This window comes from Salvelinus sp. IW2-2015, linkage group LG9, assembly GCF_002910315.2.
Source record: "Salvelinus sp. IW2-2015 linkage group LG9, ASM291031v2, whole genome shotgun sequence".
Classification (NCBI taxonomy): domain Eukaryota; kingdom Metazoa; phylum Chordata; class Actinopteri; order Salmoniformes; family Salmonidae; genus Salvelinus; species Salvelinus sp. IW2-2015.
In genome coordinates, this window is record NC_036849.1 from 19,352,773 (window position 1) to 19,376,376 (window position 23,604).

Here is a 23,604-nt window from a genome sequence, read left to right on the forward strand (position 1 = left end):
TTCAGCGTTGGCGTTGACCTGGACAACATGGCATCCTAATGCCAGCAGAGTCCTGTGAAGAGACAGATTAACAATCTCCATCCTGGGGATAAGACCTGTCTACACAGGATGAGCTCTCTAAGAGGGTGACTCACATTGCCTGCACACTCTACTAAATACTATAATCAGCAGGCTTAATGTTATGATACTAGGTTTGGTGGGTTTCTGCACTCCTACATCAAGCAGAGTGGCAAATGAACCAGCATAAGCATACACAGAGAACATTGTATTGTTTAATTGTGCATGTCCTGATCCATTATGAAACCATATAATCTCCTTAAGGACTTGTTAAGAAAGAGTTATTCACACTTGTATCAGTAAAATCTCATTGCTTCGTCATTGTAAGAGGACAAATCAGAGATGTGGTGTGATGGCAGAATAGCAGGGCTGCTCTTTAGGGGCCCAGGCTGTCTGTCTCTGTTGTGTCAGCGTCACTGTAGATGAACGTTAATCAAACCAGACTTTCTCTCTCTCCAATCACACATACACTTCTCTGTCTCATGAAACTTTATTTTGTGTTTCTCAGTGTCTGGGTGTGGGCTGTCAGTGTGGATCATTAGCAGATGTCCTACGGTGACAGGTGGGTGATGTCAGGAACACTGGGGGTGTTTCAGGTGCTGAGAGTCCAGCAGGAGAGCACCTTCAGTCTACTACCTAACTGACCCCTGGTTTACCCACACCTTCTGTCAGTCATATCCCACTGGGCACAAACTGGTTGAATCAACATTGTTTCAACGTAATTTGCCAACGTATTGTGACATTGAATCTATGTGGGAAATACATTGGATCTGAAAAAAGTTAATCAGGGTGAAATTTCAACCACAGGATTACTGTATGTCATCATGGCATCCAATTTTCAACATAGACCTTTGAAACAACGTCAGATTTTCAACATTATAGCCACTATCAGAAAAAATTATTGGCTGGGCAGCACCTCCTACTGGAGAGTTAATCTATCTACTAGCCCTTTGGTCTCCTATCCAGCGTTTTAACCAAGCCCAGCTTTGATATTTATCACTGACTATTACCAATGTGCTATCGTGAGAATGATTATTGAGAGATCCTTTAATAACTAAATAGATTCACTGTTGCTATCAAAGTCATTCCAAAGTGAAGGTTTAACAGAGCAAATGAAATGTCACCATACTTTTATAAGTTATATATCATCAATGATACTATTTAGGCCWATATAGCATTTGCAAAGTCATCAATAGCTATTGTTTCAATTCAACCCAGACAATGCATAAAGGCCTAGGGTTTCAAGCTTTGGTTGATTTCAAATGTAATCGTCATGTTAATAATTAATATGTTGGTTTCACGTCTCCATTTCAACCAAATATCTAAGTTAAAGAATATGATTAAATCAAATCAAACGTTTAATGCAATTTAGTCCTAGATTTTTTTATTTAACTAGGCAAGTCAGTTAAGAACAAATTATTATCTACAATGACAGCCTAGGAACAGTGTGTTAACTGCCTTGTTCAGGGGCAGAATGACAGATTCTTACCTTGTCAGGTCAGGGATTTGATCTAGCAACCTTTCAGTTACTGGCCCAATGCTCTAACCACTAGGTTACCTGCCGCCCCAAATTGAATGAAGACGGGAATCCAACATATTAATTATACATTTGTAGACAAACTAGAATGAAGGCCAGACTAAGTCAGTGGCACAAAAGATACATCTCCTTCAAATGTTGATTTTTGGTTGCATTGTCAACCAAACACAATTCAATATTACTTTTGTAATACAGTATGTAGCCAAAAGTTAAGGCTATATTAATAACTAACGTAACAGTATTATTCAACCTTAAAATGAGTAACACATCCATGGCCACATTTTGAGGTTACTGTGTCTTCTTATGCAATCATAGTAATTGTGCATGTTCAACATAGCATGCAAAGGTTGCAGGTCTGTGTAGATCTTCACAATTGCTTTAATCTGATCACTTGCATGTACTTTTAATGTAATCTCAACTGCAATTCAGGTCATTTGTTGTGCTATTAGATGAAGCACAGTGATACACATTCATCTGMTGTATAAATAAAACATATCTGACATTGTACTCCCATTTAAACTTTGTTGTGCTTTTAAACGTTTGAAAGACGTTGTGACATTTAGATGACAACTGAACAAACAATCTGACATTGTTCTTCCATTGCTTTTAGATGGTTGAAAGCATAGTGATAACACATTGGGAATTCAACAAACGTCTGGCTGTCCTTTTTGAGTGGTTGAATAAAGGTTGAAATCTCACTGATCAACATCTCAACCAAATATGGCGTGGTGTGCCCAGCGGGATCTCTCCTTGTCCTTCTATTTCTCGCTCTTCATTAGTGAAACTAACATAGTTACTTATAATGCAGGACATACTTCAAGGTTTCCGTTGACATCTGCAGGTTGTAATTCTTTTCCGTTTCAGGCAGTCTGGAAAAATCCACAAGGCAGGGGTGCTGCCGCTTATTATCGTCCCTTATCTGTGAAACACATGAGAATTGTTAATGTACAAGTATTTGTACATATTACAACTGTCTTGACAAAAGGGAAAATAAATAATCCAAAAGGTGAGTATAATTCAAATCACAATCAAGGTTTTTGTCAATCAACAGGGGAGTACTCTCTTAGAAAAAAAAGGTGCTATCTAGAACCTAAAAGTGTTCTTCAGCTGTCCCCATAAGAGTTAGAACACTTTTAGTTCCAGGTAGAGCRCTTTTGGGTTCCATGTAGAACCCTTTCCAYAGAGTTCTACATGGATCCAAAAAGGGTTCTACCTAGAACCAAAAAGGGTTATCCTTTTTGGAACCGTTTTTTCTAAGAGTGTGGGGATGTTGTCTACTTAKAGAGGGCTACTGGTGTACTGGAGTGATAATACGGTCTAGTCTAGTGGACATGTTATGAATGTAGAGGAYGAGCATGTTCTTGGAAGATAGAGGTGTGAGTCCTGAAAACCAAGCCAAGTGAGATATATAATTATATTCTTGACTGCTGTGTTTTACCTCTAATAATCCATCTGTCTGCTCTTTCCAGCCCAAGCAGTATTACATCCATGTTGACCAAGAAAACATGAAGTGGTTTTGTTGTACAGATATGTAGCTATTTGTGTGCTACATGAACCCCCGGGAGCTCTTTTGTGAATAGCACAAGAACTCCCCAGGAATTATTTTACCTAACAGACTTTTCCTACAGCCTATTACAGTGCAGACAGCCTACTACAGTGCAGACAGCCTACTACAGTCCAGACAGCCTACTACAGTCCAGACAGCCTACTACAGTGCAGACAGCCTACTACAGTCCAGACAGCATACTACAGTGCAGACAGCCTACTACAGTGCAGACAGCCTACTACAGTCCATTCAAATAGGGCTTTGTCAGAGGACAAATAAGTCCATGCTGTTATTCTTACTAGCCTTGGTATGAATGTCACACAGCATATTTGAGATGATTTTTATACCGTCAATGGTCCATGCTGATAAAACTATTACAAGTATTCTATAACCATACTAGCCTCCGATAGTGAAGTGTGTCAGGCAGCTAATATAGATACCCTATCTCTGTACCCCATAGCAACCACAGCAACTAAAACMCAGACCTCTTTAAAATCAGCACTGAAGCTGTGCTCTCTGGAGAGTGGAATAGAATAACAGCGCTGTCCAGGTATGTGTTCTGTTCAGCCCAGATTTAGTATATTGTCTCCCTGGTGTAGCTTGCTCCATMCACTGCCAGGACAACGTCACCCGGCCTAAGCTAACGAGGTCTCGTAAAAAACAGATAAAAGCCAAACTGCTATGTCAGGGGTGCAGAATTCTGTTTAAATGAATAAGAGAGTTTGACCCCGGCGTAATAGATCGCCTCACCATAACTCAAAGGCTCTATTAAGATGTGGGAACTGATGGAATGGCTGGCAGTCCAGTGGGTGGACAAATCACACTGTCACAGTTGTGTTTAAAAGTGGGATAGGGTGGAAGGAGGYACTGCAGGAATGAGAGAATCATTCAGTAGGGTGGGCTGCGGTGGTCTACTCTACACACATCCATCACTTATGTAAAAAAGACATAAGAGCTGTGTTGCATATTGTTTCTGGTATTGATTGTCTGCACCTTTAAGGGCAGTGGGGCACAACAGGTCATTTTGGCAATGTACTAACATGAAACCAAGAAACAGTCATTCAGTCTTTGTAACAGTAGGGCTTAATGAATTCGCYTCCAGTTTAATAATCTGGAATTCAACTAACAGAGAGAGAGAAAAATACCCCTCAAAGTCTTTCCAATCAGTAAAGTGTCCACTAAAATTCCCTGAACTGAATTACAATGTTGGGCGGCAAGTAGCCTAGCYGTTAAGAGTGTTGGGCCAGCAACCGAAAGGTCATTGGTTCAAATCTCTCTAATGGCAGATCCCTGGCTATGAGCCCACTCTCTGAGGGTGTCTCAGGGGGAGTGGGATATGCAACAAATMAATTTCCCAATTCACACATGAACTTATGTGAAATAAGACATATGTAAACACACACCTAATTATCTTATCTTATTACCAATATTCTAAACATGTCACTGAGGTCTATTTSCTGTTTTATTGCTGCAACAGAATGGCCAAAATGTCCTTCTATGCCTTTGACTACAACAATTGCATTGTAATTCATGACTGATTTAGGACACAGAAAAGATGAGTCTCTCGCCTACAAACAAACAAAAATGGAGTCTCTAGAATGAATMGCATGACGAGCACAAAAGGAGAAATATGGYAGTATTCTTCACTTACCCTCTGTTGGGTTTGAACCGCAAATTATAAAAGAGAAAGCAAAATGGTGTACAGGCTTGTTTTGGTGCTTTAACATTGGTAGAATTTATAAGATTAGGTCAGGGTTAATGCATTTCACATAAATAATTATCATAATTGGCCTAACACAAAKAAACATTTGCAAGCTGAGATTTATTTATGTTTATAGTTTATTTATGTTTATATTGGTTGGTATTCAGACCCTTTGACATTTTCCACATTTTGTTACGTTACGGCCTTATTCTAATTGAATTGTTTTTCCCCCTTATCAATCTACACACAATATCCCATAATGACAAAGCAAAAACATTTAATTTAGAAATTATTGCTAATTAAAAAAATATATAAAACTGAAATATGACATTTACATCAGTATTCAGACCCTTTATCCAGTACTTTGTTGAAGCACCTTTGGCAGCGATTACAGCCTCGAGTCTTCTTGGGTATGACGCTACAYGTTTGGCACACCTGTATTTGGGGAGTTTCTCCCGTTCTTCTCTGCAGATCCTCTCAAGCTCTGTCAGGTTGGATGGGGAGCGTCGCTGCACAGCTATTTTCAGGTCTCTCCAGAGATGTTCGATCGGCTTCAAGTCCGGGCTCTGGCTGGGCCACTCAAGGACATTCAGAGACTTGTCCCGAAGCTACTCCTGCATTGTCTTGGCTGTGTGCTTAGGGTCATTGTCCTGTTGGAAGGTGAACCTTCGCCCCAGTCTGAGGTCCTGAGTGCTCTGGAGCAGGTTTTCATCAAAGATCTCTCTGTACTTTGCTCCATTCATCTTTGCCTCGATCCTGACTAGTCTCCCAGTCCCTGCCACTGAAAAACATCCCCACAGCATGATGCTGCCACCACCATGCTTCACAGTAGGGATGGTGCCAGGTTTCCTCCAGACGTGACGCTTGGCATTCAGGCCAAAGAGTTCAATCTTGGTTTCATCAGACCAGAGAATCTTGTGCCTTTTACTGAGGAGTGGCTTCTGTAGGAAGAGTCTTGTTGGTTCCAAACTTATTCTATTTAAGAATGATGGAGGCCACTGTGTTCTTGGGGACCTTCAATGCTGCAGACATGTTTTGGTACCCTTCCCCAGATCTGTGCCTCGACACAGTGCTGTCTCGGGCATCAACGGACAATTCCTTCGACCTCAAGCCTTGGTTTTTGCTCTGACATGTCGTGTCAACTGTGGGACCTTATATAGACAGGTGTGTGCCTTTCCAAATCATGTACAATCAATTGAATTTACCACAGGTGGACTCCAATCAAGTTGTAGAAACATCTCAAGCATGATCAATGGAAACAGGATGCACCTGAGCTCAATTTCGAGTCTCATGGCAAAGGGTCTGAATACTTATGTAAATAAGGTTTTTTATTTTTTTATTTTTAAGAAATGTGCAAAAATGTCAAAAAACATGTTTTTGCTTTGTCATTATGGGATATTGTGTGTAGATTGCTAAGGATTTTTTTTTACTTAATCAATTTTAGAATAAGGCTGTAATGTAACAATATGTGGAAAAAGTTAATGGGTCTGAATACTCTCTGTCAATGACATGGACTGCCCAAAATAGTTTGCCAGTGCTCTGTGAATCTATCAAATCTATTCTCTCCATCAGTGTTAAAGAGGTCTCCTACCTTCCCATAAGACCAGCCCAGTTCTATCTTGTTCATGGCCCACAGCTCGTGGATATTCTCAGCCAGTCTGTCCCGGACCTTCTCCAGGTATGGCAGCATGACGATCTGAGAGACAAAGAATCAGTCTAGTAGATAAACAGCATCCGTTTGTAGACAGTACAGTAGGCCTATGTCATCAATCATACATTGTGGATATTTGGAAACACTTACAATGTAGGTGTTACTGTACAAGCCCCTTTAAAACATGCAGTATAAACACTGTTACTGTGTTTAAGATGAGCCATGTTGCAGTTAATGTGAGGCGTTCTGAGCTGAAAGCCATACCCCTGTTACCTGGCTGGTCTCCACAGGGGTGGGTATGAAGGAGGCCTGAGACATGAACTGTGTGGTCCCCAGCAGGTCTCGGACCCCCTCCATGTCCCTRTTGTACTCCTTCACCGGCTCCACCTTCATCTTCTCCTTGGGGAGCAGGGCCTCGTAACACGGAGCATAGCCCGACGGAGGCAGGAACTTGAAGTCGCCATGACGACCGCCCATCAGGAAACGCACCCTAGAGAGAGAGGGACTTACCAATCAGTGTGTTCAGTATGTGGGTGACAGCTTGAGAGTGATGAGGGGGGTTAATGTTGATAGTGGTGAAGGGGTTAGTGGAAACCCTAGCCAAACCCTAGCACCTCACCAGCTCTAGCCAAGCCCCAGACCTGCTCTAACCAACCTCCAGACTAGCTCTAACCAACCCTCATACCAGCTCTAGCCAAGCCCCAGACCAGCTCTAACCTACTCCCAGACCAGCTCTAGCCAAGCCCCAGACCAGCTCTAACCTACCCCCAGACCAGCTCTAGCCAAGCCCCAGACCAGCTCGATCCAAGCCCCAGACCAGCTCTAGCCAAGCCCAGACCAGCTCTAACCAAGCCCCAGACCAGCTCTAACCGAGCCCAAACCCAGCTCTAACCGAGCCCCAGCCCAGCTCTAACCGAGCCCCAGCCCAGCTCTAACTGAGCCCCAGCCCAGTTCTAACCGAGGCCCAGCCCCGCCTCTAACCGAGGCCCAGCCCAGCTCTAACCGAGGCCCAGCCCAGCTCTAACCGAGGCCCAGCCCAGCTCATAACCGAGGCCCAGCCCAGCTCTAACACCCATAGATCCAGCCCAGCTCTAGACCCGAGGCACCAGCTCTAAACCCCGAGCCTCACTCTAACACCGAGCCCAGGCCCAGCCAGCTCTAACCGAGGCCCAGCCCAGCTTTAAGCACCCCGCCCAGCTCTAATCGAGGCCCAGACCAGCTCTAACCGACCACAGACCAGCTCCAACTGTAACCCAGCCCAGCCCAACTGAACCAAAAGACCAGCTCCAAACTGAAACCCAGACCAGCTCCAACTGACCCGACAGCCAGCTCCAATACTGAACCCCAGACCAACTCCAACTGAACCCAGACCAGCTCCAACTGAACCCCAACCAGCTCCGACCAGCCTCCAACACTCCAGAACCCGCAGACCCAGCTTCCAACTGAACCCCAGCCAGCTCCAACTGAACCCGCAGCTCCAGCTCCCAATCCAAACTGAACCCCAGCCCAGCTCCAACTGAACCCCCCCAGCCCAACTGGCCCAGCCAGCTCCAACTGAACCCAGCCCAGCTCCAACTGAACCCCAGCACCAGCCCAACTGAACCAGCCCAGCGTCACCATGAGCCTCCAACTGAACCCAGAACAGCCCAGCTCCAACTGAACCTCAGCCAGCTCCAACTGAGAACTCCCAGCCCGCCCTCAAATCAGCTTTAACCAACCCGCAGGTCAACTCTAAACAAGCTCCAGCTGAGCCCGGCAGAGCAGAAAGTGACTATGACTAACCCCACTTTGAGAATGATGCAATATTTCAGCCCACCACTCAGAAGCCCTCCTGGGCCGTAACCGAAATAGCAGCTGTAGTAGTGATGATGACGCATTCACTCCAATTCTCACTGAGTGCAGTGCACAAATCAATTATTAACAAGTGTGTGCCGTTGCGTAGCATGCCCCGCTGCACAGAGGACAGGAAATGTTCACACCCCACAGGGTTTGTTTACAATATATGATGTGGCCTGCATCATACAGACAGACAAAATGCAGAATAACGCTGACAGAATTCCTATAATTATGAGTTCCTGTTAATTTTGTATAATGCTGTATAATTTTGTATAATTCTTCTGAAAATGTTATTGTGGTAATTGAGATACAGTGTAGCTTGCAGGCCATTATGGAATTTGATGTGAACTGAAATATTTTGAGCTGTCAAGCGTCATGTCTCGGACAGTGGTCCAGAATAGTAAAATGCCATTTTGCTGTAGATAACAGGGTCGGTCATGAAATCCTGGAAAGCTTCCTGGAGCCTGAAATTTCATTTTTCAGACATGTCAGTCACATCATTTCAAGTTGACATGGCAACACAAGTGAGTAAGATGTATGCCGAGCCCTTAAMGATTCATATTTAGAGGAAACTATAGAGGAATGGATTAGATGGAGTTTTGTGCAAACTAGAGAGAGAATAGAAAGCAATTTGAGGAGCGGACCCTGTATGTGTGTATACGTGTTCATTCATATAAACGGCAGGTGTGTGTGTGTAAGACAAACACATACTTGACCCCAGCGGAAAAGCTGACAACAGGGAAGAAGAGTCCATCGATGTTGAAGTTCTCGAACATGCCCTGTACGGGCTGTCCATTGATCCTAAAGGAGATGCTGGGGGCTCCCAGGTCCAGACAACAGCTCACCACATCCTCAGAGGTCAGGATGTGTTGTAACTATGAGACTCACCTGTCAACTATGCAGAGACATCAACTGAACACTAGCAAAAAAGCCTCGACTATCGCCATCATGCTAACAAAACACTAATACCTGCGAGATAAGTCAACACGACAAGCATGCAGAAACCGCACAGACATGTGTGGGCAGATGAATTAGTGCGTGTTGCCCTGCAAGGTAGGTATCACACTTGTTCTAAATGGAACACAAATCTGGAGTCACCTCCTCTAATCTAATTTATGAAAGCACCGATGACAGTAGAATGTCCGGACACAGCACAGATGATTAAATGAAACTGTGAGACTATTCGAACCAGATACCCTGAGCTTCCTGTCAACTGTCTCCCCCTCAATACCTCGAAGCGGTAGTTGGCGCCTCCTTAGACCATGTATCACGGTTGCCTCCCGCCAGCACCACTAACCTCGTGTGCTGTGGCACAGACCTGGGTAAGAGAGGGGGCGTAACCCTCTGGTGTGTTGCGGCGCACAGCCTCACATCCACCAAACCGACAAGGTGAAGGCAGGAGAGTCCGCGCGTCCTAAGAAAGTGCTCACCTGGCATTGCAATTATTACATGCTCATACTACCACACTTCTTATACTAAGTGGCCAGCAGCCTTCACTTCAATCTCTCAGGCTAGATTATTGTTGTTGGGGCATCATGTCTGCCAAAGATTAGAGACACGGATTAGGGCTTAAGTCACACCGGTAACTGTGATGCATTGTTGGTATTATGCACCTTCACACTTGCACAATCTAATCAAACAACACAGCAAGGAAAAGGATATCCAAACCACTCATATACAGTGGGGAGAACAAGTATTTGATACACTGCCGATTTTGCAGGTTTCCTACTTACAAAGCATGTAAGGGTCTGTAATTTTTATCATAGGTACATTTCAACTGTGAGAGACAAAATCTAAAACAAAAAATCCAGAAAATCACATTGATGATTTTAAGTAAATTAAATTGATTTATTGCAGTGACATAAGTATTTGATACATCAGAAAATGACAGCACTTAATCATTATCAGGTACACACGAGAACACACCACCTGTGCTAGCAACTTACCAGGAGATCATAACACGTTTCCTGTATCAAATATATGATAAATATATTGATCACTCATACTTTACAACCTTAATCTAATTACACTGGGCTGGGATTGGATGGCTTTTTACCTTTGAACATCATTGACCAATCGGGTCTGGAGAAGCAGATCTCTTTTGGGGAGCAGGTGATCGCAGATGAGGTTCTGATTGGCTCGTACTGCCACCCCATTACACACACACAGGGAACAGAGAACATCCAAAATCTGCAGAGAGCGAGAGAGCGAGAGAGAGAGAGAGCGAGAGAGAGAGAGATTTACCTTTAGCTATTAAATAACAACTGTTATACAGTCTGTTAGAAAGCTTTCCACAGTATGTGGCATGGTATTAGTCAGAAACATTTATTCTAGTGTCAAAATTGACTAAAAAGCATAAGTAGGATAATTTTGGTCATAAAGTCAGTACATTCCAAAACTGAGTTTTGCAAGATTTGTGTAACTGAGGTCGTCACGACTTACTTGTACTACAATTATGACCACTTGCCCAGAAACACGGATTTGTAACACCTAAAGAGAATTGTCATGCACAGACAAAGAGCTGCGGTGATCTTGATAGGGATCACTCAAGTATGCCACTGTTTTGGGCAAAAGGYGAATTGAGACTATGTGCACTTGCATCCCAACTGCCACTTGTCAATATTCCAAAAATCAGAATCAATTCACGAGCATCTTGAATTAGATTAATGATGACTATTTTGAGGAAGTGGTACTGTCTATGTTGTTGCTACCGTGCCTCAAGAGGGATAAACAACAATAACTTCCAGGGTACAATAAAGCAAACATAACACACCCACATCAAACCACACCCCCAAGACTCAAATCTCATTTTTCTTAATGAGCAGTAGAAGAAAATGCGGAATCGGTGAGTCCAGCCGCTCTTTAATGCAGCCAGTCATAATTACTGAGAGATGCTAATCAGCAGAAACCACATCCAGTAATATCATTTTGATGCATGTGGGCCCATCCTAGCTTTACAAAGCAGAAGAATTAAATGGGCAAAGAACGGCAGCCAAGGGAGCCAGGCCAAGACCTGCGCTTTATTATCAGCGGCTTTATGACCGGCTACAGCCAAATGATACAAGCACTGTGATTTATGACAAAGGAGATGGCAGCCCCGCTGGAGTGCTTATTTCAATGTAAACATATTGATACACAATGCCTATACACATTACAGTCAAATGCCCAGCCCCAACAAGAACTCATCAACTCTCTGCAGCCCTGTCAGCACTGGGGGTACTAATAAAATGCAGGCTCATCTGTGAATTACTGTGCTTTATAAGAAACTGTGGTCAAGCTCTTGTGATGGATAAATAATATCAAAACAAAAACGATGTAGTTCCAGTATATTCACTTGATCCTGCTGATATATTTGATACAGCTCCTCCTCCGGTTTCAGCTCACCTTGTGGTTGCGTCCATGTTTGTAGAGCAGGGAGATGATGGACTTGATATGTCCTCTCTGGATGATATTTAGAGCCTCCGGGCTCTCAATTAGAATGCAGTGGAGAACCTCCAGTATGCCTGCCGTGGCAAATCATCAATTAACGGCCACAGAGGACAAGGGAACAAGACACAAAAGGTAATTTCGCAAACGCATGCTCTTGAGCACAAGAAGAGGGTATGACGATACATGGCCAGGCATTACTAAAGCCATCCAGGACTCTAAACACCAGGTCTGGGGTTTACAACAGTGTAATCCAACTCCACATCACCTTTTAAACCATGTGCAGACAGCATGCAGGTTGAGGAGAGGTAGGACAAGGTCACACAAAGCTTTATTGATTGATTGACTGAATCGATAATGAAAAAAGAAGTAGGCTGCTCCAGCCCGGAGACTTTACATACATAAAAGATTAGCAAGGATAAAAACACAATAAAGCCTTGGGGCTTATTTCTATTGTGGTCCTCATAAACACGTGTCATGGTGGTATCATGTTATCATTTAAACACGTGTCATGGTGGTATCATGTTATCATGTAACAACGTTCATTGTGGTATCATTAGTCATTTAAACACGTGTCATGGTGTATCATGTCATCATTTAAACACGTGTCATGGTGGTATCATTATCATTTAAAACACGTGTCATTGGTATCATGTTCATTTAAACACGTGTCATGGTGGTATCATGTATCATTTAAACACGTGTCATTGGTATCATGTATCATTTAAACACGTTCATAATGGTATCATGTATCAGTAAACACGTGTCATAATGGTATCATGTTATCATTTAAACACGTGTCATAATGGTATCATGTTATCATTTAAACACGTGTCATGGTGGTATCGTGTTATCATTTAAACATGTGTCATGGCGTTATCATGGTACCTGAGGAGGACTCCAGTCTCTCCAACTTGCTGACCAGCCAGTCCAGGTTGTTGGAGAACTGGGTGCAGTTGTTCCTGTTGCCTCGGATCAGCGCCGCTACAGGACACATGGACAAGGTCACAGGTCAAGGGGAGGAGACACATTACAGACACGATACATATCCAGTTGGCAAGTTTGAAGAGGATAATGCAAATTGCTTATCTTTGACCTACAGTACAGCAAAAACATAGCTCCTATAGAAAAACACTGCACATCTTCCGCAACAAACAATGACACCCATGTCAAGGGAAGAAGACAGGTTACATATAATCTTTGCTAGTTATGAAGAGGATAATTCAAATTGCTTGTCTTTGACCTACAGCCAACAACACTGCCAAACCTTACATCTTACACAACAACAACAACGTCACACAAAATGCACACATTAAACCACACTCCATGCCAAGGAAAGAGTAGTGTTCTTRTTCAAAGCCTTTATGCATATTAATTAAGCTGCGGCGTATAAAGGAAGGGCGTGACATCAGGGGGACAGGAAAGGAGAGTCGTCCCAGCCAAAAATGACAGGGTCACCTGGCATAGACAGAGGAGAGGAGGCCTAGCTTGCAAATCCATTTAGCTGGTGCAGGTGTGTGGAGGAGGGGGTATGAGAGGGGGGACGTGGTCTGCACATTAATGCTCCCCATGAGGAGAAAGCACCATGTAAACACGCTGTGAAGGGCTCAGACAATGATACGGACACTAGAACTGGGAAGCTTCTGAGCGGGAGACATGCTCCTACTACCAAGAGGGAATGCCTATAATGTACAACTGACATYTAAGTTTGGACTGGTTTTTCCCACCCTGAAAGACCGTATTCGAACAATTTGTGGCCTAACTCAAGGATATGGGGAAAAGTGGTGACCATCTGGTGAGCATGGGCAGTCCAGCTTGGCTGGGAGCGTGTTGTAGACATGCTGGGGGAGATGTTGGGTAGAGGCCCTGGAAGCACTTCACACAGACGTGAAATCTYCATGCTATCCTTATCCACTTCCAGCCCCTGCACGAAGCTCCAGCCCCTGTTTGTAGGTGTGTGTGTGTGTGTTCAAGTTTTATTAGTCGTATGTGCAAGATACACATGGTATACACCGTCCAACCAAATGCTTACTTGCAGCTTCCTTCTCGACAATGCAAACAACTAAAATAAATAATAAAAGATAAGAATACGAACATAAAGTAAATGGCTCAGTAGAATATAATAAACATTTTTGCACAAGTATAATACAGGAAGGCACAAGTTATAGTCCAATATTTACACATGTATCAGGGAACGGGGGATTGGGGGGCAAGTGTTTAAATTGTGCAGTATTTGCAAAAGTAAATAAGAGTCTGGTAGCAGCAATTGTGAWGTGTGTGTAGCATGAATGCATYTGTGTGTGTGTGCATGTACTGTATGTGTGTGTTTGTGAGTCTGTGTGGTACTAGAGTGCATGTGGCTAGGGCTGTGAAAGTCATGACGGTAAAGTTTATTGGTGGTGTACATAGTTTGCAGACGTTATCGCAGGTGCAGCAAAACGCTTATGTTTCTAGCTCCAACAATGCAGCAATATCTATCCAATACAATAACATAACACACGCCTTCTGTCATTGTGAAGGYACCATTTCAGGTGTGTTTGTCCGGTCTACAATAAAAATGTGTACTGTTGAGGGTACTCGAASACTGGAGTTGGGCACCACTGGCAAAATGGGTGMACTGACGGCCATTGCAGGGGGCAAAGCAGGAAGAAAAAGCAGGAAGTGTCAGTACGTGGTGTGATTTGTTGATTCAACTCAACTGGCATTACAAAAAATACATTCCATTGTATGAGCCACATCAWTCCCCRTWGACATCATTGGAACGAACATTCTACACTACCATGGAAAWTATTTGCATCACAATAGCAGGCATCCACTGTGAGTTCACCCACGAGTTCACCAGTCACATTGCCAGGGTTAGAGGTTCCAAGCCCGTTCTATTAATTTTATGTGTGCTGCTGCAGAGAGCGGGGCATTGTTTAGGCAACCAAAGACTAATTTGCTATTACACCTTGTTTGTTTCAACAAGGAGCAAAAAGTTTCATCACGTTAAGAGTCCATGTTACCTAAGAAACGGACCCAACCGCACGAATGCCCGGCCGTCCCTTCTTCAGTCAGCTGTTCGTTCCACACACACACACACACACAAAATATATATACACACACATATATATATTTTCTATCATAGGTACACTTCAACTGTGAGAGACGGAATCTAAAACAAAAATCCCAGAAATGCACTTGTGATGTTTTAGTACTTAATTTGCATTTTATTTGGATGACATTAAGTATTTGATACATAGAAAAGCAGAAGTTAATATTTGGTAAGAACCCTTTGTTTGCCCAATTAACAGAGATATAACGTTTCCTGTAGTTTGTGACAGGTTTGACAACTGCAGAGGGATTTTGCCCACTCTCCATAGGCTTCTCCAGAATCTTCAGGTTTCGGGGCTGTGGGCTGGCAAATACGAACTTTCAGTCCTCCAAGCATTTTTCTTGTGGGTTCAGGTCTGGGAGATGGCTAGGCACTCTCAGGACTTGAGATGCTTCTTACGGAGAATCCTTAGTTCTGCTGGTGTGGTTTTCGGGGTTGTGTCATGCTGGTAAGCCAGCGACGCACAATCTTTCAATTGCTCTTACTGAGGGAAGGAGGTTTTTGGCCTAAGATCTTCGCGATAACTGCCACCATCCTCCTCCCTCTAATACGGTGCAGTTCGTCTTGTCCCTTTGCAGAAAAGCATCCCAAGATGATGTTTCACCTCATGCTTCAGGTTGGGATGGTGGTTTTTGGGTTTACTATCCCTTCTTCTTTCAAACAGGAGTGGAGTTTAGACAAAAGCTTATTTTTGTTCATCAGACACATGATTCTTCCATTCTCTCTGGATCATCAGATGGTATTGGCAAACTTCAGACGGGCTGGAATGCGCTGGCTTGAGCAAGGGGATTGGCTTGCTGCAGGATTTTAATCATGACGGCGTAGTGTGTTACAATGGGTTTTTTTTTGAGAACTGTCGGTCCAGTCTCTTCAGGTCATTGACAGGTTCTGCTGTGTAGTTCTGGGCTGTTCCCTCACTTTCTCATGATCATTGATGCCCACGAGGTGAGATTTGCATGGAGCTCAGGACGGAGGGTGATTGACCTCATTTGAACTTCTTCCATTTTCTAATAATTGCGCAACATTGTTGCTTCTCGCCAAGCTGGTTGCCTATTGTCTGTAGCCATCCAGCCTTGTGGCAGGTTACATATTTTACCTGATTGTCTTACAGCTCTGCTGGTTTGGCATTGTGGAGAGGTTGGAGTCTGTTTGTTGAGTGTGTGGAAGGTGTCTTTTATACAGGTAACGAGTTCAAACAGGTGCAGTTAATACAGGTAATGAGTGGAGAACAGGAGGGCTTCTTAAAGAAAACTAACAGGTTGTGAGAGCGGAATTCTTACTGGTTGGTAGGTGTCGAATACTTATGTCATGCATAAAATGAAATGAATTACTTAAAATCATAACAATGTGATTTTCTGGATTTTGTTTTGATTCGTCTCTCAAGTTGAAATGTAACATGATAAAGATTACAGACTTATGTAAAATTAGACTCTTAATGCTTGTAGTAGGTAACTGTGCAAAAGTGGCGTGTATTAATACTTCTTTTCCATCGTTATCATTACATAATACACCGCACTTAGTGCAAATTGTTTTAGGAAGCACCTAATTCCATTAAAGTGGTCTTTCTTTATTTTTATCTTTGTGAATAATAGTGAAGGCATGCAAACTACCTGATTTAATTAAGACATATTTGTTTAGAATCATGTAAGTATTAAAAAGTGGGTGAAACAAATAAAAATATATTTTCATTTTTGAGATTCTGCAATAGCGCACTTCTTGATGAAGCTTTGTTGCACTTCACTGTTGTAATTCTGCTAACGAGCTTCATGAGGGGTAGTCACTGGAATTATTTTCAATTAAGCAGGTGTGCCTTGTTTTCAAAGTTCATTTGTGGCAGTTTCTTTTTCCTTCTTTAATGCATTTTGAGCCAATCAGTTGTGTTGTGACAAGGTAGTGGGTGGTATCAGAAGTATAGCCGCTATTTGGTAATAGCAAGTCCGTATTATAGCAGACAGCTGCAATAAGCAAATAGAAACTGACAGTACCATATTACTTTAAGACTGAGGTAGTTAATACGGGAATTTCAGAACATTGACAGTTCTTACAAGTGAGTCGCAAGATCAAGCGCTTTGAATGAAACTGGCTCTATGAGGACCGTACAGCGAAGAGGAAGACCAGGAGTTACTCTGCTGCAGAGGAAGTTCCTTAGGTTCAAGCTCAGAAATTCGGCAGGCCGGAATAAAATAATATAACAGAGTTCACTAAAGACACTCTCATAGATTAATGTTCAGAGGAGACTGGGTGTGGAATAGGCTTCATCCTCGGACTAAATTGTGCAAAGTAACCTACTAAAGGAAGCAATATGAGAAGATTGTACGATGTACGTGAGAGCGGGAAGCAAGTAGGGAGTGCTAATTTAATTATAAATTACACAAGAAACAAACAGCGCACCGAATGACAGGAACAATGACGACTGAGGAAGAAACCAAAGGGAGTGACATATAAAGGGCAGGTAATCAAAGAGGTGATGGAGACCAGTTGCGTGTAACGCTGGTGACAGGTGTGCGCCCTAACGAGCAGCCTGGTGATCTAGAGGCCGGCGAGGGAGCACACGTGACAGTACCCCCTCCCRGGCGCGCGGTTCCAGCCACAGGACGCCGACCAGGATGACGATCCCAGGGATCAGGTGCGGACCGGTCACCTCTGCTAAAGCGCAGGAACGTGTCGATCCAGCTGAGGCGTGGGAGCATGACGACCTAGAGCACCGGAGAGAGAGCATACGTGACAGAAGAGACTTGCTTGTGCCAAGAAACACGAGCAATGGACATTAGACCAGTGGAAATGTGTCCTTTGGTCTGGAGTCCAAATTGGAGATTTTTGGTTCCAACGGCCGTGTCTTTGTGAGACGCGGTGTGGGTGAACAGATGATTTCTGCATGTGTATTTTTCAACGTAAAACATGGAGGAGGTGGTGTTATGGTGTGGGGGTGCTTTGCTGGTGACACTGTCAGTGATTTATTTAGAATTCAAGGCACATTTAACCAGCATGGCTACCACAGCATTCTGCAGCGATACGCCATCCCATCTGGATTGGGCTTATTGGGACTATCATTTGTTTTTCAACAGGACAATGARCCAACACACTTCCAGGCTGTGTAAGGGCTATTTGACCAAGAAGGAGAGTGATGGAGTGCTGCATCAGATTACCTGGCCTCAATAATCCCCTGACCTCAACCAAATTGAGATGGTTTGGGATGAGTCGGAACGCAGAGTGAAGGAAAAGCAGCCAACAAGTGCTCAGCATATGTGGGAACTTCTTCAAGACTGTTGGAAAAACATTCCAGGTGAAGCTGGTTGAGAGAACGCCAAGAATGTGGAAAGCTGTCATCGCAAAGGGTGGCTATTTGAAGAAACTCAAATATAAAATATATTTTGATTTGTTCACCACTCTTTTGGTTAATACATGATTCCATAGTTTTGACGTTATTAAAAATAAAGAAAAACCCTTGAATGAGTAGGTTTGTCCAAACTTTTGCCTAGTACTGTATATAATTTTTTTTACGGTTATGACTGTTATTTTATTTTCATGACGGTCATCATCCATACCTGTCGGTTACACAGTTATACAGTAATTGTGCCTGCCCTAACTGAGGCATCCTCACAGACAGGCGTGTAAGATGGGGAAACACCACCTTAGAGTGCCTAGAGGACCATAAACGGCTCTGTAAATGCCAGCTCAGCTGAGACAAATAAACCCACGGCAGCAGTGAGACGCAGGCCTGTGGTTGGTAAGAGCAGTACTGGGACTCGGAGAACGCCAGGGCTTTCGTGGCAGGCAACAATGATTGATTACTGTGAAGTGTGTGTGTGTGTGTGTGTGTGTGTGTGTGTGTGTGTGTGTGTGTGTGTGTGTGTGTGTGTGTGTGTGTGTGTGTGTGTGTGTGTGTGTGTGTGTGTGTGTGTGTGTGTGTGTGTGTGTGTGTGTGTGTGTGTGTGTGTGTGTGACAAACAAGGAGCAGACAGGTTGTTCTGTCTTTGTCTACTGTTGTGTTTAACTTTTTTACTGTGACACTTTATGTGATTGTAACTATATTGGCGTGATGACTTGTGTATAATACTCTTTGGAGGACTCTATTGTCTCTCTCACCTAGCAGCTCATAGAGCAGGTTGAGGATTTCCTTCCAGGAAGCCCCAGCCTCTGCCCCGGCACACTCCCCAAAGTGGGCTGCACTGTTGTACACGTTGAGACGGTCGATGCAGCAGGACACCAGAGTCAGCATGCCCTGAAACAAAGACACACCCATCATTACTCTGACATCATCATCATCATCATCATCATGTGTCCTCAATTAACCTGCTCCTAGTCTCTCCCATGCCTTCATGCCTGGATGATTCATCTAGGATGGTAATAGCAATCAGGTATGCTAAGCAGCATGCCCAGCTGTGAGAAAGGAAAATTGCAGGTGATTTATAACTCCATGAAAAGCCTATCAGCTGTCAACAATGAAAAATTGACCTTACAACTGTATTGTATGGGAGAGCGGGATGGAAAAGAGCAATTTTGGGATATTAATACAATTATGGAGAAGTGTGTAGGCTGGGATATAGATGGGTTATTGAAGCATTCCAAGGGCAGGATCGGTGTATGCCGGAAACAGTATTGTGTATGGTTATACCAATTATGTAAACATTACATAAACACTGCACACAGCTATTTTACATAAATTCCTGTCATCAACWTATTGCTTGGAGACAAAGTGAACAACTGGGAAAATTTAAATCCACAGCAACAGCTTTTGTTTCAGTTAAGGAAAGTAGTTGACGTTGTGTATTTAACATCACAGGCACAAGGGAAGGCAGCTGACATTTTATAATTGATGAGAACAATTTTGGGCCGAGAGGCTTATCAAAAGGCTCCACTCCATTGTTGTCACCACAGAAAAACTCAGAACAAAACTGCTGACAGTTGAAAAGCAATGCTCTGAAATACAATATGGCATTGAAATACTGTACCAAGAATCCATTGATTTAGCCTTTAAAAACAGCGTGTCTTGGCAACACTGCATTTAAGCCCGGCTCCTGCAATGACCACTTACTAAAATTGCCTTAATCACAATTGAAACCCCTGACTTTGGACTTTTATTGTCCTCTGCTGCCAAGCAACCGTCAGGCAGGATTGCGACGCGGCACTTCATGTGTGGATGAACTCACTTCCTGTTTGAAGAGGTTCTGTCGGTTCTTGAGAGAGCGCAGCATGATCTGTTTCTCCTCGTGCTCCAGCTCAGCATTAGGCACCTGGAAGTAGGTGATGAGGTCATTGAGGGTCTGGAGGACCTCCTCGATGGGCAGGGCTACTGACGCACGGTTCTTTCCCCCCAGACAGTCCAGGTCTCTGGAACAGGGAAGAAGGGTTATCTTCACCACAGGACACTTTGAAAGTACTCCATTTTGCAAAAGTTGATTTTTCAGCATCAAAACAAGGGAATATACACTGAGCATACCAAACATTAGGAACACCTTCCTAATATTGAGTTGCACCCCGTTTTGCCCTSAGTACAGCCTAAATTCATCAGGGCATGGACTTTACAAGGTGTTGAAAGCATTCCACGGGGATGGTGGCCCATGTTGATTCCAATGCCTCCTACAGTTGTGTCAAGTTGGCTGGATGTCCTTTGGGTGGTGGACCATTCTTAATACACATGGGAAACTGTTGAGCGTGAAAAACCCAGCAGRGTTGCAGTTCTTGACACAAACCGGCACCTACTATCATACCCAGTTCAAAGGCACTTAAATCTTTTGTCTCGCCCATTCACCCTCTGAATGGCACACATACACAATCCATGTCTCAATTGTCTCAAGGCTTAAAAATCCTCCTTTAACCTGTCTCTTTCCCTTCATCTACACTGATTGAAATGGATTTAAATAAGTTACATCAATAAGGGACAACAATTTTCACCTGGATTCACTTGGTCAGTCTGTCATGTTCATAATGGTTTGTGCACTCAGTGTATGACAGCAGGTCCTTTATATCATGACATCATTATATGATAATCATAAGGTTTCATAACCACACTGAACTCCAGTATTAGAATATGACTCAAGCAGTGACTGCCATAGAAACATAATTTGTGCCTTGAGGTTCATCCATGCTGAAATGTTATTTCCGTGTGTGACCTAAAATGAGCCCCTGCTCTGTCACACAGAGGGGGGCTGAGGAGGCGAGAGGGAGGGGGGTGTGGAGAGGTACAGCTCACAGGCGGCAGTCTAGGTCTGGATAGTGGTGAAAGCCAGTCAGCAATGTTTGACTAACTGACGTCACGGAGGGGGGTATGTGTTTGATTCACAGTCACAGGCCAGTTTAATAGTGGCAGATGAGGAGGCTTTGAACATTTATTCGCTCCATAGCATTCTCATTCATGACTGGCCGTAAGTGGCCTTATGGCTTGATGTGTTTATTGTCCTGTTTGGCCACGGATGACTGGGTCACTGAGCCAGGCAGGCAGTGTGCTTTTTGTGGGCTGTGCAGCCCACTGCTCACAGGCCAAAAGCTCCACTGCTGCTGTGCATTCACAGTCTACAGGGCTTTACACCCAGACAGCATGCATATTACACTACAGTCAAGTAGGTGTTATATTTTTGTAGGGCTGGCACAATTACCGTATAACCGACGGATATGCATGAAGACTGTCATGAAAATAAAATAACCATTTATCATTGAAGACTTGAACCTACTTCTAGCCCCAAGGCATAAGACCTCTAAACAAGACTGCTAAATAGCTAATCAAATGGCTACATTGACTACCTGCATTGACCCTTTTTTATTGAATCWCTTGCACTGACTGTATGCACACACTCACATATATTACACCCTAACACACACACTACATACGCCCACACACACACCCACACGCATGCACATGTAACAGTATAACTTTAAACCGTCCCCTCGCCCGACACGGGCGCGAACCAGGGACCCTCTGCACACATCAACAACTGACACCCACGAAGCGTCGTTACCCATCGCTCCACAAAAGCCGCGGCCCTTGCAGAGCAAGGGGAAACCCTACTTCAGGTCTCAGAGCAAGTGACGTAACCGATTGAAATGCTATTAGCGCGTACCCGCTAACTAGCTAGCCATTTCACATCCGTTACACACACACATGCATACTGATGCAACAGACACACACACACACACGCACTGCTGCTACTGCACCACATATGCTGCTGCTACAGCTCAGTCTATTATCTATCCTGTTGCCTAGTCACTTTACATTTAAATTGACATTTTTGTAATTTAGAAGACACTCTGATCCAGGTTATTTAATTCAGGTGGGTCAACTCCGTATCTGAGTCATAGTAAGTACAAATTGCCTCAAAGTAGCTATTTGCAAAGTGAGTGCTAGTAAGGGGGGGGGGGCAGAGAATACCTTTGACTGGGCTGAGCGGGAGCTGCCCTCTCGAAGGGGTGAGAGGGCCAAAAGACCAGACGTGGCTCAGGTTGGGGTGTAAGGTTTGAGCAGAGGCTGAAGGTAGGGAGGGGCAGGTCGTCTTGCTGCTCCGTAGGTAAGCACCATGGTCTTCTAGTGGATGCGAGCTTCGACTGGAAGCCAGTGGAGTGTGCGGACGAGCGGGTTGACTTGGGAAGGTTGAACACCAGATGGACTGCAGAAATTTGATTGCACAAGTGGGGAGTCCAGACAACATTGAGTTTCAGTAGTCCAGACAGGAGATGACAAGTGCCTGGATTAGAACCTGTACCACTTCCTGTGTGAGGTACATACAGTGGGGCAAAAAAGTATTTAGTCAGCCACCAATTGTGCAAGTTCTCCCACTTAAAATGGTGGAAAATAATGTATTTGGTCACTACAACAAGCAAGTTTCTGGCTCTCACCGACTCTGTAACTTCTTTCTTTAGACGGTCACTCTGTCCTCCACTCGTTACCTGATTCTTAATGCACACTGTTTAACTTGTTTTATCCCAGATTTATAAAAACACCTGTCCACAAACCCAACACCACACTCCAAACCTGCCACTATGCCAAGTACCAAAAGCTGTCAAGTAACACCAGAAACAAAATTGTAGACCTGCACCAGGTTCATGGAAGACTGACTCTTTGCAAAGGTAACAGCTTCGGTTGAAGAATAAACATGTGGGAGCAATTATTAGAAATGGAAGACATACCAAGATCCACTGATAATCTCCCGTCGATCTGGGAGCCTCCACCAAGATCTCACTCCGTGGGGTCAAAATGATCACAAGAACGATGCAGCAAAAATCCACAGAACCACACGGGGACCTAGTAAGACATGACCTAGAGCTGGGACCAAAGTAACAAACCTACCTCGAGTAACACACTACTCGCCAGGACTCAATTCCTTCGCAGTGCCAGACGTGTCCCCCTGCTTAAGCCAGTACATGTCCAGGCCCGTCTGAAGTTTGCTAGAGAGCATTTGGATGATCCAGAAGAAGATTGGGAGAATGTCATATGTCAGATGAAACCAAAATAACTTTTTGGTAAAAACTCAACTCGTCGTGTTTGGAGGACAAAGAATGCTGAGTTGCATCCAAAGAACACCATACCTACTGTGAAGCATGGGGTGGGAAACATCATGCTCTGGGGCTGTTTTTCTGCAAAGGGACCAGGACGACTGATCCGTGTAAAGGAAAGAATGAATGGGGCCATGTATCGTGAGATTTTGAGTGAAAACCTCCTTCCATCAGCAAGGGCATTGAAGATGAAACGTGGCTGGTCTTTCAGCATGACAATGATCCCAAACACACCGCCCGGGCAACGAAGGAGTGCTTCGTAAGAAGC

At 43.9% G+C, this 23,604-nt stretch overlaps 1 protein-coding gene across 1 annotated transcript in view; it reads right to left on the reverse strand.

Moving 5' to 3' along the window:
* LOC111969023 (ryanodine receptor 3-like) overlaps window positions 1-23,604 on the reverse strand; it is a 190,657-nt gene that overhangs the window by 71,377 nt on the left and 95,676 nt on the right. The window contains 5 exon segments of the mRNA XM_070445284.1: window positions 10,386-10,519; window positions 11,714-11,832; window positions 12,644-12,739; window positions 18,936-19,071; window positions 20,000-20,180. Coding sequence (XP_070301385.1) covers window positions 10,386-10,519; window positions 11,714-11,832; window positions 12,644-12,739; window positions 18,936-19,071; window positions 20,000-20,180 — 666 coding nt within the window.